The sequence below is a fragment of the Papaver somniferum genome, chromosome 2 (assembly GCF_003573695.1).
Source record: "Papaver somniferum cultivar HN1 chromosome 2, ASM357369v1, whole genome shotgun sequence".
In the NCBI taxonomy this organism is placed as follows: Eukaryota; Viridiplantae; Streptophyta; class Magnoliopsida; order Ranunculales; family Papaveraceae; genus Papaver; species Papaver somniferum.
The window spans coordinates 101,429,269-101,444,616 of NC_039359.1; the positions used below are offsets into that span (position 1 = coordinate 101,429,269).

Sequence of the window (15,348 nt, forward strand, 5' to 3'; positions counted from 1 at the left end):
CCATAAAGTCAGCAACTGACTCCACAATCATGAGATGTAAATCATGTCACATAGGAGGATATTAACTAGGGTTTTGGTCTGGCGGTCTACGGCACGTGTGTTCATACACACAATGAGAATTTGGGAAAGTCGTGCAATCAGTTGGAGGAGTTAGCAAAGTAGTGGGTGGAAAGTTAACCAAGTCTCCGCACGATGAGCAACTGGTTTCAACACGATTTTCACTTCCCCACTCTTTGACTCCAGCAACTGTCATACTTCACGGGATCATGGTGTTTTTAATTCAACAATATAAAAGGCCTCTGAATCATGATTGAAAAAAAACAACATTCGTCTAGACAAGAATTTATCGACAAGTCCACACAGACAATCTTTCTTCTACACGAACTCATCGTCTAAGAAATCACTCTCAACTGAGTAAATTCAATCATTCAGAACTTTCTTACGCAGAATACACAACATACCTACAATCTCGATCACCATTGATCTCACACATTTCTCAGCTTCCCTCCTACAGATCAACCCATCCTCTCTTGTGACCGAATTGACTCTGGAACGACCATTGTCTTGGTTTAGGCCGGAGTCGTAAAGATTGATCTCTCGAACTTAAAGCACTCCCTGCTTGTAGTGCATCCGTGTGAGGTTGAGCATTTGCTTGGTTCAAGGAGTCTCCGCACGGTCATCTCCTCAATTCCGTAAAAACCAGCAAATCGTTTTTCCCCATCTACAGTTATGCACATCATTTTTTTCCCTTTTAATCACAGTTTTGAAGAACTTGATTGTTGATTTTCGCAAATCCTGCACCATTCTAGAAATCACTTTTTAAGGGAAAAAGGATTTCATAGGAGATTTCTTCTTCTTCTTTTGCACACAACGTTTAGCAGAGCAGGATTGCTTTGTGCTAAGATGATCCTGATTTTTACACAAGAAAATTGAGAGTTTTGGTAGCATCTTGTGTTTTTGTGTATCACCCTTGTTGTCGAGATGACTGGAGAGTGATACATAATCGGGTGACATTTGCTGACACGGCTTATGAGACACAGTCGGAGTTATTCGACAAGTCGTATAAGAATCATGATTGTGATTTTCAGCAAAGAGATTAACAGAACAATCACAGGTTTCATCCTCAGGACAATAATCAAGAGTATTCGTCCATGCTTTAGTTATCTTATTCACCTTAGTATCCGGACCATTGAAAGTATACACACTTTTACAGCACATGAGAACAGTTTCGCTAGTACAATTTTTCGGAACTCTCTTATCCCCCTTTTTGATTGATTGAACCTCTTTTTGAGACTTTCTTTTACTTTGTCTAAGAATTTTCTTAAGTTGTTGTACAAACCGAGACAATGTAGAAATAAAGCAATTCTCATTTTTCTTATCAATCAATTTAGGACGGTGAGATTTTCCATCAGGATTGCTAGACACGTGATGTTTATCTCTTGATTTATGTTCGCGATCGAAAATTTTAAGCTTCCCAACAAGCGTATTTCGCGAAAGAGTATCAAGGTTATTTCCCTCAACGATGGCATGTTTTTGAGATTCGTATTTAGATGGCAGCGATCTGAGAATCTTCATCACAATTTCCCTTTCAGGAATAGTCCTACCCAATGCACAGGATGCATGAACAATTTCAGACATTTTGTGATAAAATCCATCAAATGACTCTTCTTCTGCCATATGAGGGTTTTCCCATTCGGAGTTAAGGTTTTGAATCCTAGCTTCCTTTTCGATGGTGTTACCTTCAAATACAGTTTCTAAAGTATCCCAAGCATCTTTAGACGTGGAGCTTGAAGCCACAAGGCGTCGAAGATCTGGGGTGATGGCATGCATGATGGCATCCAAACCGTCGGAGTTTTGCTTTGCAACAAGTGACTTAGCAGCAGTATATTTACCGATGTTTTTAGGCATGGTAGCATTTTCAACTATAACGACGGGAACCTCATAGCCACTAACAACATAAACCCATGATTAGAAATCACGCGATTGAAGAAAAATACGCATAGCAATTTTCCACCATAGGTAGTTTGAGCCATCAAAGACTGGTGGTACGTTTACTGAGATAGCACAACTGTCCATAGAGTCAGATCGTTACAAACACAGACTTGTAAGGTCTTGAACGTGTTTGCATGCTCTGATACCAATTGAAAAGGCGGGGGTCTAACAACACCACCCAATATTTCGCTTAGCAATCTGTATGGAAAAACTCGAATATACTTTTAAGAGAATCGACAAGACTCAATCAATTAAAAGTACCTCAACGAGTTTATATCTCTCTCTCTTGATTTGATTTACTCAAACAGAAACTCGAGTACTAGTCAAATACAAGGAATAACTTGGATGGTACCAAAGACCAATATCCATGGATCAATCAACGACAATCAACAACCAAAGGTTGGATTACTCTAATTGATGATCTAACACACAACGTGTATTATTTCAATTATAAATATAAAACAATATAATGCGGAAACTGAAATAACACAGACACCAGAAATTTTGTTAACGAGGAAACCGCAAATGCATAAAAACCCCGGGACCTAGTCCAGATTGAACGCACACTGTATTAAGCCGCTACAGACACTAGCCTACTCCAAGCTAACTTCGGACTGGACTGTAGTTGAACCCCAATCAGTCTCCCACTGATCCAAGGTATAGTTGTACTCCCTACGTCTCTGATCCCAGTAGGATACTGCGCACCTGATTCCCTTAGCTGATCTCACCCACAACTAAGAGTTGCTACGACCCAAAATCGCAGGCTTTGACAATAAACAAATCTATCTCACACAGACAAGTCTATCAAAGGATCAATTTGTCTCCCATAGAAAAACCCTAAAGTTTTTGTTCCGTCTTTTGATAATAATCAAGGTGAACAGGAACCAATTGATAATACGGTCTTATATTCCCGAAGAATAGCCTAGATAAATCAATCACCTCACAACAATATTAATCGTATGGTAGCGAAACAAGATGTTGCGGAATCACAAAAAATGAGACGAAGATGTTTGTGACTACTTTTTATATCTTGCCTATCAGAGATATTAATCTCAAGCCAATCAATCTGATTGTACTCGTACGATAGAAGATGCAAGATTAGATCACACAACTACGATAAAAGTAGTATCGGTCTGGCTTCACAATCACAATGAAGTCTTTAAGTCGTTAACCTGGTTTTAGAAAAAGAAAACCAAAGGTTAAAGGAGAAACGAATCTATCACGCAAACTAGTATCACAAGTGAAGTGTGGGGATTAGTTTTGCACAATACTAGATGTCTTCTTTATATAGTCTTTCAAATTAGGGTTTCGCCTTGGTGACAAAGCAAACAATATCCACCGTTAGATGAAAACCTGATTTAGATTCAAGCTAATATTTCTCAACCGTTAGATCGAAAACTTATCTTGTTATACACAAATGAAATGCACGCTTCTAGGTTTGTTAACCGTACCCAAACGCATACATTGTTGGTTCAAAAATAGTTAACCAAAAGGTTAGCCATATGAGCATTTCATACCAACCATATTCTTCTTCACCATAACTAGTTCAAATGACTTAAAATGAACTAGTTAGAGAGTTGTTCAATTACAAGGAAATCTTATGTACTACACAAGACACAATTGAAGCAAAGATGATTTGATTCACTTGAATCGGTTCATGAACTTTTATATCCATGGTTTGTAAATTGCATTCCTTAGTCTTTATAAGTTTAAGTTCAAAAATCATCTTCAGATATATAACCTTCTTAAGTTCGCACACTAGGTTCGCGGACTTAAGTAACCGGGCATAGTTTACAAACTCTAGCAGAAAATATCGTCAAAGACTTTCTGCCGGTTCGCAGAATGGTACTAGCGTAACAAGTTTGTCAACTCCAGCAGAATTTCTCGGGATGAGAAATTCGGCAGTTCGAGGACTGAGTTCGCGTACTTGGAAACAAGCCATTCTTCCGGTTTCTCTTGATCAACAAAGTTCGCAAACTTTGGTTCAAGGGATAAGACTTATGCACATATGTGTTTCCACAACAATACTTATGTCCATCATTGGTTATGTAATCTAAACTCTCATTCCAACCATTGAAACATTCTTAGAGGACGTTATATAGTGTTACATCATTTCTCGTCAAAGCAATTTTCAAAGTGATTGAAACATATCATGACTTTCATCACTAGGTAAAGATAAACATGGTCGAAGCGAAATGCTTACCAACACATATTTCGAGATATAGATAGGCGAGGTATACTCGGCTCGAAATACCAAATGTGTATAATCTAAGTCTATATATATAGAATACGACTTTTTGTCTCAAGAAGTAGGAGATAGAGTAGATAGACTTTTGAGTGACAGATAAGTTCAAATCTTCACATACCTTTTTGTCAAGAAGTTCCACCGGTTCCTTGAGTAGTTCTTCTTCTTGTATGATGAATCGCTATGAAGTCCTTGAGCTCAACTACACTTTCTATCCTAGTCCGAGACTTAGCTATAGTAGACTAGAAATAAAGACATATAGTTTTGATCACTAACATTGACAAACATGCTTGAGATAGCAACACATGCGAGTTCGACCGAGCAATTCTCTAACAAGTTTCATATTTTTTTGGTTTAAATTCGTGCACACACACTTGATTGGCTGGGATTCGACTAGATCTTGTTTATATTTGATAGACAATTGATTGACTAGTTATAGTAGATCGACAATCTATCATTTAGTGGTACTTTTCAGTATCCGAATATGATAGTTTGTGTACCTATATCTGGTTATCTTGATAATCTAGATCTTGGTAGATCTTACCCAAAAAAGGAGTTTACTAGATTAAACGATAGACCCTTTGTTGAACTTAACATAAATCTCTGATTCACTTCTTGAGAATGGAAGAGTGGTTACCGAACAGATTAGTCCTTTAATGTTTCGAAAAACGATCCCAAGAAGTTGAGTACTTGAAGTATTCACAAAGGTTGAAGCAATTTAAGATACTGGACTCTATCTTAGGATTCGCGTGCATTGGTAGATTTGTTGTAGGCGCAGGGATACTGAGGAACCTAGGTAACTAGGGTTACTTTACTTGGTCTCAACTATACGAAGTTGGTAGTAGTCTTTGTATGTAGCGGCCTAATTATGAGAGTATTCAAATCTGGACTAGGTTCCCGGATTTTTCTGCATTTGCAGTTTCCTCGTTAACAAAATCTTGTTGTGTGCGTTTACTTTATTTTCCGCATTATATTTATCATTTTATTTATAATAAAGTAATTGCACTTGTATGTTAATCCAAACAATTGGGTCGATCCGAAGGTAGTTAATATCGGTTGTATCGGCCGATATTATAGGTTTTTATCGTGTATCGGAAAAAATCTATACGATATTTAAAATATCGGCGATTCAAGGATTAAACGATAAAAACGCTTGTATCGCCCGGTACAAACCAATATATGGGGTTCACCGGTACAATGATAATAAAGGCAAGGGTAATTTAGTAGAGTAAATTATTTTGATATGAAAATCTGTAGATAAAACTCTTCATCCTAATCATATTCTTCCTTTATACCCTTGAAAAGTCAACCCGATTCAGTAAAGAAATTTCTAACTATTTCATTTTTCTTAATGATGGTGGAATGTAATTGAATTTGTATTGTGAAGCTTTTGATCTTGAGAATTAATGCATCATAGAGCACCAACTTTTTAGATTGCAACATTTATAAATATTTAAAATTATAGATCTTAATGATGTATCACCGATAAAAACCGATATAATCTTTTGTATAGGTGTATCATACCCGGCCGATACGATACTGATACACGATATTAACTACTTTGGTTGATCCCTATAGTTTAAGACTCGGTTTCGACTTTATGCTATATACCAAGTGTATACCTTGTTGTCGCCATATTCTTGATAGTGTCTGTCTATATTAGATCACACAAGGTATCAAACTTATAGATTGATATCGAAAAGATTGTAGCGTACTTAGTAACCTCGTCATTTTACAGCATCTTCGACAACAAGTTCATAATTCTTCTATTTTATGTAATGTGTTTACGAAGAAAGACATTGATAACCTGTTGTACTATATTACTTAACCAAATAATGTTAACCTTTCCATAAAAAAACATGTGTAAATTTTGTAGTACGCACATTATTATAGGTATAGAAAATGACGACTCCGAGAATTAACTCGCATTTTCGCCGAGAATCAATCCGAGATAAAGCCTTCGAGACAAAGATTTAAGATTAAATATTTTGAGCTCCTTTATGCTGGTTCCTTTGCACCGGGCTTATTGCATAGTATGCCACTTTTGCACCCAGTATGGGCATGGCAAAGAATAACCGGCTAAGTGGTATATTTACCACTTATCCATGAGAGATATAAACTTTACCAAGCAATATAGACTACATCACTCGATGGTCAACAAGCAAAATAGAGACTATCACTCGATGTTGTGGTCATTTCTCAGTAGTTCATCATCCAACGGTCAGAAATCCACCCCCTATAAATACTCAACTTCAAATTAAATTTAACTTATACAATCTCAACTTCAAATTCATTTCGACATGGCTAGGGCTCGCTTCACCGACATGGCAAGTGTTTGCTTCGCTCGAGAAGAAGATGTTTTTCTTATCGATCTTGGATATTAGTTGCAAGCCGAATATTTAAATTTAACTACTTTTAATTTATGAGACATTATGTTTCAAAGGTTTATGACATTAGCCGATAATGAAAATTCAAGAAGAAAAAAAGAAGAGCCTTCAATTTTATTTTTATTTTATCAATAACAACGTGAGAAAATATGTGGAAATATGGTGGAGGTTAAAGGGGGTCATCCTGATTGTCCAACGAAAAACTAATAAGTATGTTAATAACTTTTTTTAACGACTGAGATTTATTTAATTAGAATCATATTAACTTATTATTTCTGTATTATTTTTCTTTCAGAAAAGTAGAGCTCATTCCAAATTTGTTGAAGCTGACAGAAGTGAGTGTAAGCATGATGAATGCTATAAACTCTATAAGATTCATGAGCAAGGATTTGATTTTGGTTAAATGTAACGTAACGTAATAATATTTTTATGTAGTGCGATTATGTTTTATTAATTAAAACGTAATAAGACCAATTTAGATTTGAACATTAATTGTAAGATAATTTTCATTAATAAAAACAAAGTAATACATTAAAAATTTAAAATTAAAGATTGAAATTAAGTTACATTAAAAGGCTACCGATTTCCCTGATGACTGCTTCCATTACCATTAAAGAGAGTTGTATCTCACTAATTTGACTCTCTTTGGAGGTTGAGTTTCATCAGAATCGTCAAAACCTTATAAAATAACATGAGGGGGATTATTCATGCGGATGGAAACACGATAAATTTTTTGAAATGGGTGACCTTGAAATGAGTGAAATGTTGATGTGGTATAAAGAGTATACTGCCTAGCTGAATCAATGTTCAAGCCACCACTATGAGTCATATTAGTTAAAAATTGGTTAAACAAACCCCCATGAGTTGCTTCCATGTCAATGACTTCATCACCCGCTCGTACTTGAGTATCTACAATACCTTTGGAGTATAGATATCCACCACTGCATTAGAGTAGAACGACTTCTCAAATTTCTTTGACTTCCACGACTTCTCAAACTTCGCTGATTTCCATCACCAGAACTTGAATCTCTTACACCACCGAGATTCGAAAGTACACTACCATTGGAATGTCAGATTAGTAATGTCAAAAATCATGTTTTCCTTCATTCTTTCCATATCTTCCAAGTGGAATTTCTAAAATCCCTATACTAGATGGTTATAACCGTTCAACTACGTATGATATTTCTCATGTGTAGCTTTTATCCCCTAATATGGATAAGTCCGTTCGAGACCCTCATTACTAATTGGAACAGTAATTATATTTCTTATGGAAGATATAGTTTGTACTTCCCAATCAAATGATGTCACAGTCGACGATGAACCTAATTGACGACCGAGATACGAAATACGTCGCTCGTCTGTGATGAAGACTGAGAAGGAATATATTCATCATCAAGTGGCATCCTACCTAAAGTTGGGGAATCCACATGATACTGATTTTGCAGTTTCATATCAATATCTGGGTTGTATATCGTGTTAAACCAAGAAATGTAATCAACATCACCACGAGGCTCCTGGACCAAATATTCATCTTGTTCCAAATATAGACCATTACTTTCCAAAACTAACCAATCATCGTAAGAAATATCTCTACTTGGATAGGGGTTTATGGCTTTCACCTTTCTTCCTATCAAATAAAGAAGGTGTGTTTCACCATAATACCAAACATCCTTTCCAGAAATATGATTGTATAACACAATTCACATCTTCGTACTCAGGAAATGATAGATACAATGTAGCAACAATGTTATTAATTGTTCTACACAACTGTTGAATCCCCTGAACATAGAAGACATGTTGAAATCTTCAATCTGACCCCTCGTACAATTGTCAGCATTGTACTTCTGTATGATTAGAAAAACATTGGTGATATTAAGAAGATAAGGTTCACAAACACGGAAGCAAATATACCACCAACACTGAAAATAATAACAATGTTGGGATAACACATTTACAATTTCAAATTTTGTAATGATAATATATAAATGATGGAAATATATTGTGGTTCTTACCTCAAACACTCCCCAAAAACCATCCAGGCATTCTTTAGAAAACGAGCATTCACCGAGGCTTATATAAAGTTCTAATAAAATTGCAAACCCCCCGTCATATATTGGTGCTCACTCTAAATCTTCTAACGATAGAGAAAACCAAGTAATGTCACTGAGCTAGCATTCAGAAATAGACATTGGCCTATTATCCTTAGTAAAAATATACGTTCGAGCTCCCATGATGTTCAAGGAACAAATAGAGCGTGTTTGCTATCTTGTTTTCATTTATTGTTCTTAACATAACCATGTAAAAAACTTTTCAACCCAAACACCCTTAGTCCATAGGCTTTTGGTTTTCAATTATCTGGATTTTTTTTTCTAGATCATTGAAAACCAAAAGCGCGCTTTAAATTGTCAAATGGAGATACATTTTCCCGACATATAATTTTCGTCAACATGTACAAATCTAACGGTGTAACTCCTATAAACAACATATTCATAAGTAAACTTAGAATGTAAATAAAACTAAAAAGTAAATCTAAAAATTGATTACCAGAAGAAACAAACTTACCACTTTCGAAATCCCTGAAAAAGAACGTATTTGTAATCTCCCACCATCGTTTTAATATAACTTAAACTATTTGAGTTCTATGATTTCTATGTTTTATAAAATACAAACGCGCCAAGAATATCTTCAGACTCTTTCTCTAACAATAGGGGGAAGGTACTCAAACACCGTGTTGAATTCATACCGCTTACCCCTGAGAGCGACTGGATTAATTCACAATGCACATGGAGTATGCCACCACTAGCTAGTTGTCTAACATTTTGAAACTCAAATTCTCTATTCTGCTCATAGTCCAATCCACTCGCCGGGGGTGTTGGTTGATCTGACTCTTCTATTTTTTTTTTCCTTTTAGGTTTATTCATTTTAAAGAAAAAACTAGTACACCGGCAATTTGGAAAAGAAAATAACTAGGGATCAAAAATATTTTTTTTCTGAAAGTTTTTGAGAAAGAAAAAAAACGGAAGGTGCAAAATGGAAAGGTATAAGGTGTGCTTATTTATAGGCGGATAGATTCAAACATTGACGACGATATTAATATGTTGAGCGATATAAATTATATGAGTTGTGATATACATGAGATCGCTCCATAACTGATGTATCGTTTAGTCCTTTTTGGCAATGACGCAGCTAGTTTGTCATGCCACCCGATATTGTAGGGAAAAAATTAGCCATTGTATAAAACCGTCCTTATAAATGAAACAATTTTTCTTTTTCGTGAAATCGGAGGCACACATGATACAACAATCAATGTCCCATTAGTTTCTTCTTAAACACAGAAATAGCAAGTGATCACGGTGGGTCCATCCGTGAACGGTAGCAAATTCAGGACTCGTGGCCCATATGATTAAACAACAGACACACTGCAATGACGTGGTCGTCCTACGTGTAACTTTCTTTGTCTCCCTATTGGTCGAACGTCGTTGCAAGGTTTTAACCCGTCGATCAAATTCTATCTGACAGTGAAACACAACTTAAATGACCTAAAACCCCCTTTCGCTAATCAAATAAGATAAACATGAACAAGGATATCTTTGCCATAAAAGAAGATATGGCAGTATACAGACAGAGCTAATTTTTCTCCTCAGATCTTTATTCATTTCTCTGCAGCTAAAAAAACCAGAGAGAGATTTCAGGGTTCGAGCTTTATCTGAAAACACACAGGGGGAAAAGTAGATTAGGGTTAGGGTTATTGTTGTTGAATTGAAAATTTGAAAAATATGGCGCAAGCAGTTGAAGAATGGTACAAGCAGATGCCCATTATCACTAGATCGTATCTAACAGCAGCCATTATCACCACAATTGGATGTTCTCTCGAGGTTCGATTTCTTTGTTTTCTTACATTAATTACAAGATTGTTTGTGTTTGATTCTCTAAGCGCTCTAATCGGTGTTTCACGAATTCTAGGGTTTGGTTTTTTTCCTTAACATCGTTTTTTCCATGAATCGTGTTTTTGTGTATATTATTTGGTTATTTTAATGAGTTTGTGTCTGAAATTATTGTTGTTTTCAGCTGAATTGTTTGCTGTTGTAAATTTCGATTGGTTTTGTAAACTTATAGGTTTTCTAGCTGGTGAGCTAACCTCGTAGTTTTCAAATAGACATGGTGTGATTTGTTTTTCTTCGTTATTCTTTGGTGCAATTTATGTCTAGTCTGCGTATATATACCTTTTGCATCTAGTGTTGGTTAATAAATTTGCCTTCAATGTTATACTTGCAGATAATATCTCCGTATCATTTGTATTTGAATCCAAGGCTAGTGGTTCGGCAGTATGAATTCTGGCGTCTCATCACTAACTTTTTGTACTTCCGTAAGATGGGTAAGTTTTGCACATATTTTGATTTGATGGATGAGATCATGTGGGTGATTTCAGGTCGTTATGAGCTCTTAGCCATGGTTCTTTAGCTCACAGTTTTTTTTACTGCCAGTTTGCTATAATAGATTTCTGAAAGTCCCGATGGGACTCCTACAAACATAACCATGAAAATCTCAAGCATTTGAATGAAATATTCTGTGTCAGGAGTTGGTGTTGCATTAGGGTTTTGGAGTCCTTCTATTAGGAAGGAGGTCAGCAACAGACTTGCAGTAGCTGAATGTACTACTTTATTGAGTGTTCTGTCTTACTCATATGTTTGAGAGTCTAACTTTGTTAGTAACAACTTGCACCTATTGGAGAATTGGAGGAGAGACTCTGTTTAGGTCGCCCGGATAATGCACTACCAAAAAGTTTTGAGGAATGTAGATCAGATGGCGATAAAAATTAGATGTTAATAGAATCTGAAGTCATTTTCCCTTTTTAGCTAGAAGATGTTAAAAATGCATGGATTTAGGCACTGGTTAGTTGGTTGACACGGATCTTGACTGAACCACCTAAAACTGATACTGTTCTGTAGTCTTTTGACATCTAAAATATTAAGTTAAGCATCAGGAAATTGCACTTTTGCAAGCAAATGTTTGTGGCTGTCTATCGAAAGATGTAATGCCAGTTTTACTGCATAACTCTTGATATTGCAGACTTCCAGTAGCATATAGAAGCATGATGTCAATCGGTCATCTTCATTTCTAAACAGAATCTCATGGCAGTGTCCATCTTATCTCTATTTTCAGTGGAACAGCTCCGTGACTGCGTCCTCTTTTCCTTTAGGTTATGTTGCCTGGTTGTCTATATCTGAATATTGTGTTAGTGTTGCCATTGGGACTTCGACTTTCTTTTGTTGTTAACTTCCTTAGCCATGGGTACTTGACTTTAGGGGAAAACGATTATCACCAGCTACAGTTTTTTCATACCCTTGCGGCACGGGGTTTATTGGCTCTCACTTACCTCTTCGCCCAGTCCCTTAACGATTCCTTAGAAATAATGTTCTAATATCTGCTGTAATAGTTCTGGTGTGTACTCTTTTCCCTGTTTCACCAACATTGAAGTTTTTTGGGGTTTATCTTAAGCACTAAGAAGGTTTGTGTCTAATTTAAATATGTATTTATTCTCGGTGGGTTTAGTTAGTTCTTATATTGCTCTTTTGATTAAAGGTGCATTATATCTCTTCACGCATATTACTTTGTGTTTTGACATTCAAGAAAATCTTCCGTGAAATTTTTACTCAAATTTGTCATCTGCTGCTTTTTGCAGACTTGGACTTCTTATTTCACATGTTCTTCCTTGCACGTTACTGCAAGCTCCTTGAAGAGAATTCTTTCAGAGGAAGAACCGCTGACTTTTTCTACATGCTCTTATTTGGTGCTACTGTTTTAACCGGGATCGTTCTTGTTGGTGGAATGATTCCTTATGTTTCAGAATCTTTTGCTAAAATATTCTTCCTTAGCAATTCGTTAACCTTTATGATGGTCAGTGTTCAATTTAATTTTCTGGACTATTTTTCATTTATGCGTGGACTGTTTTTTTGGACTGTTAACCTTTATAGATACCCTAATTTCTGCTGCATTATGTGTTACAGGTTTATGTGTGGAGCAAGCAGAACCCCTTTATCCATATGAGTTTCTTGGGTTTATTTACTTTCACTGCAGCTTATTTACCATGGGTGAGTAAGCTCTAAGGGAGCCGTTTCTTATTGGGCATCTATTGATCCTTAACAATTTTCTTTCATGTTCTTATATCCTTGAAATCTCTTAGTAAACTTGATTATTACCCTAGCAGTGAGTTTCTGATATTCTAGTATTCAGCACAACGTTAAGAGATCATATGCCTCACACAGAAAGAAACAGATGAAAATGTGGACTAAAAGTCACAGAAGAGAGCCTTCATTTTTTAATCCGAGGTGAAGGTTTGTTGTGCCTTGAAAGGCTCAACTCATGCGAGACTTGTCCTGTAGTGAAACCAAAGATTTTAATTTAAGTACTTCACTTTTGTCGACCTGCTGTAGACCACCTGCCATTTTGATGTAATAGACATATACATATCTAACACGAATGCACTGATTTGTGATAGCTCAGGAGCCTAGTCCATGTCCTGTTGTGTGGTTATACATTAATCAACTCAGGTATGCAGTGCGTGTCTCATTTGCTTAGCTCACATTTTGATTTTGTTTGGTTTTCAGGTTCTTCTTGGATTTTCTGTACTTGTTGGTACAAGTGCTTGGGTGGATCTGCTGGTATGTTTTCGCAGTTACAAGATGCATGCACTAAAAGATAGAAATTGAATATGTATTGTGAATTGCAACTCTTATGTAAATATTTCTGATGAAAAAAACGATCGGATTGGAATATACATTATGTTCGACCGATGTCTACCGTGTTGTGGAATAGGCTGATGATAAAATAACGCTAGTACGATTACTATCGTTCTACGCTTGTTCTGTTGCATAACAAAGTTTATTGTATTTCAGGGAATGATAGCAGGTCATGCATACTACTTCCTGGAAGATGTGTATCCTCGGATGACTGGTCGTCGCCCTCTTAAGACTCCTTCATTTATCAAATCACTATTTGCAGATGAGAATGTCGTGGTTGCGAGGCCTGCAAATGTGAGATTTGCTCCCCCGCCTGTAGACGAAGTTCACCAAGATTAAGCCAAAACCAAGCAAAGTAGAATACTAAATTTTCGTGAGTTCATTATAATCTATATGGCAGTGACTAAATGCAACCCATGGTTGGACTAGATGCAACCCACAACTAAATACATAAATATTTGTTAACCAGTGTAGTGTGGGTTAGAAAAACCCAGTTCATCACTGTGTATATCTACTAGAAGATCATGTTTTCTTGACTGTAATGTTTTCTCCATTGTGTTTCTTCAATTTTTTCTTTCTCTTTCGGAGATCCCAAAACAATTATGTATAGCGGTAAGATTAAATTTGTAAGACCTAATTTGTTAGGTTAGAAATTAGGGATACTAAGTAAACAATTAATTTGATCAAGGAACGTTATGGATTTTTTCTTTCAAAATTAGCGTTTGATTTTCCTTTTAAATTATAATTTCTTTATATATGAAGTTGCTGAAAAAACTGCTATGGATTTTTTTTAATTTTTTTGAGAAACATTATCGTAATCGTATAATCTGATTAAAAAAAAGATGAAACTAAACATCAAATATTAGGTTGGCAAGATTATAAAGCATACATAGGAGGTTGGCAAGATTCAAAAAACCAGAGCAGAGAGAAGATGATACCGGTAGGTTTTGTTTTTTTGTTTACAGAAGTCATGCGACGTAGTTTCATAAAGATGGAATGGTAAGATAGTGAGTAAAATAGAATGGTTTGTTGACTTCAGTCTTCACATGCCTTGTTGATGAAGTTCTCCAAATGTCTCCATCGGTCTTCAGTATTTAAGGGTGATGTCTGATACTCAACTACCAGACTTGACTTCGTAGACTAGAAATCAAGATATAGTTTTGTTCAACTAAATTTGACAAAAAGCTTGAGATAGCAAAACTTGTGCGTTCAACCGAGCAATGCTCTAACAAGTATAACTTTTGACCTATTTATGGATGCTAACCCATAAATAAAATGTGTAGTCTATTTAATAGACAAGTTTTATGCAAGCATGATTCTATAACTGCCGACCAAGAAAAAATAAAAAAATATGTGCTTAAACGTGGATTTTAGTGTTTTTAAGGACTCTACAAGAGACCTATAAAGTTATTGCATCAACTTATCCGGATTTTGGTATATTGGAAAAAGACATAAAAAATTGTTAAACCTGATATAATCGAGTTAGGCAACTGCCCGAATATAATTTGAATCCTCGATAGATTAAATATTCGAATATGTTCCCTGAGAATATTTCTTGTGTGGATGCAATATGAACCCTTCAGGGACTACATAGCCAAATGTATCATACATAAAGAACAAAATGAAAAGACGAGGGTACCCAAATACACCACAATCTTTAAATTATGCACCTACAAGTCCTCTTACCGAAAGTGATTGTCTATGGAAAAAGTCAAGACAATACGACAAATCGGTATTCACACTTTGTGTGATCGTCTATGGATACAAGATCGAGATAATACAACAATCAAAGTGTGATTACTTGGCAATAGGTTCAGACTTAACCAAACTCTATACTATCACTATCAAGTAATACGAAGTTAGCATTTGTGTATTTTACTTTTAATTATAATAAACAATTATGATTGCGGAAATAGAAAAGTAAAAGACACAGCAAGATTTTGTTAACGAGGAAACCGCAAATGTAGAAAAACCCGGGACCAAG

The 15,348-nt window shown here is 35.9% G+C and overlaps 1 protein-coding gene across 1 annotated transcript; it reads left to right on the forward strand.

Annotated features, from left to right (window-relative positions):
- Positions 1-10,207: 10,207 nt before the first annotated feature.
- LOC113348590 (derlin-2.2) lies at positions 10,208-14,082 on the forward strand. The gene is made up of 6 exons (XM_026592426.1): positions 10,208-10,499; positions 10,900-10,999; positions 12,308-12,522; positions 12,633-12,716; positions 13,233-13,286; positions 13,521-14,082. The coding sequence occupies exons 1-6, from the start codon at positions 10,401-10,403 to the stop codon at positions 13,701-13,703; spliced, it is 735 nt and encodes a 244-aa protein (XP_026448211.1). The 5' UTR covers positions 10,208-10,400; the 3' UTR covers positions 13,704-14,082.
- Positions 14,083-15,348: the final 1,266 nt, after the last annotated feature.

Bases quoted from the DNA above. Each gene is read 5' to 3' on its own strand.
- LOC113348590 (XM_026592426.1), top strand. From the start codon at position 10,401: ATGGCGCAAGCAGTTGAAGAATGGTACAAGCAGATGCCCATTATCACT. The intron at 10,500-10,899 runs GTTCGATTTCTT...TTATACTTGCAG, and splicing joins CAATTGGATGTTCTCTCGAG to ATAATATCTCCGTATCATTT. The intron at 12,717-13,232 runs GTGAGTAAGCTC...TTTGGTTTTCAG, and splicing joins CTGCAGCTTATTTACCATGG to GTTCTTCTTGGATTTTCTGT.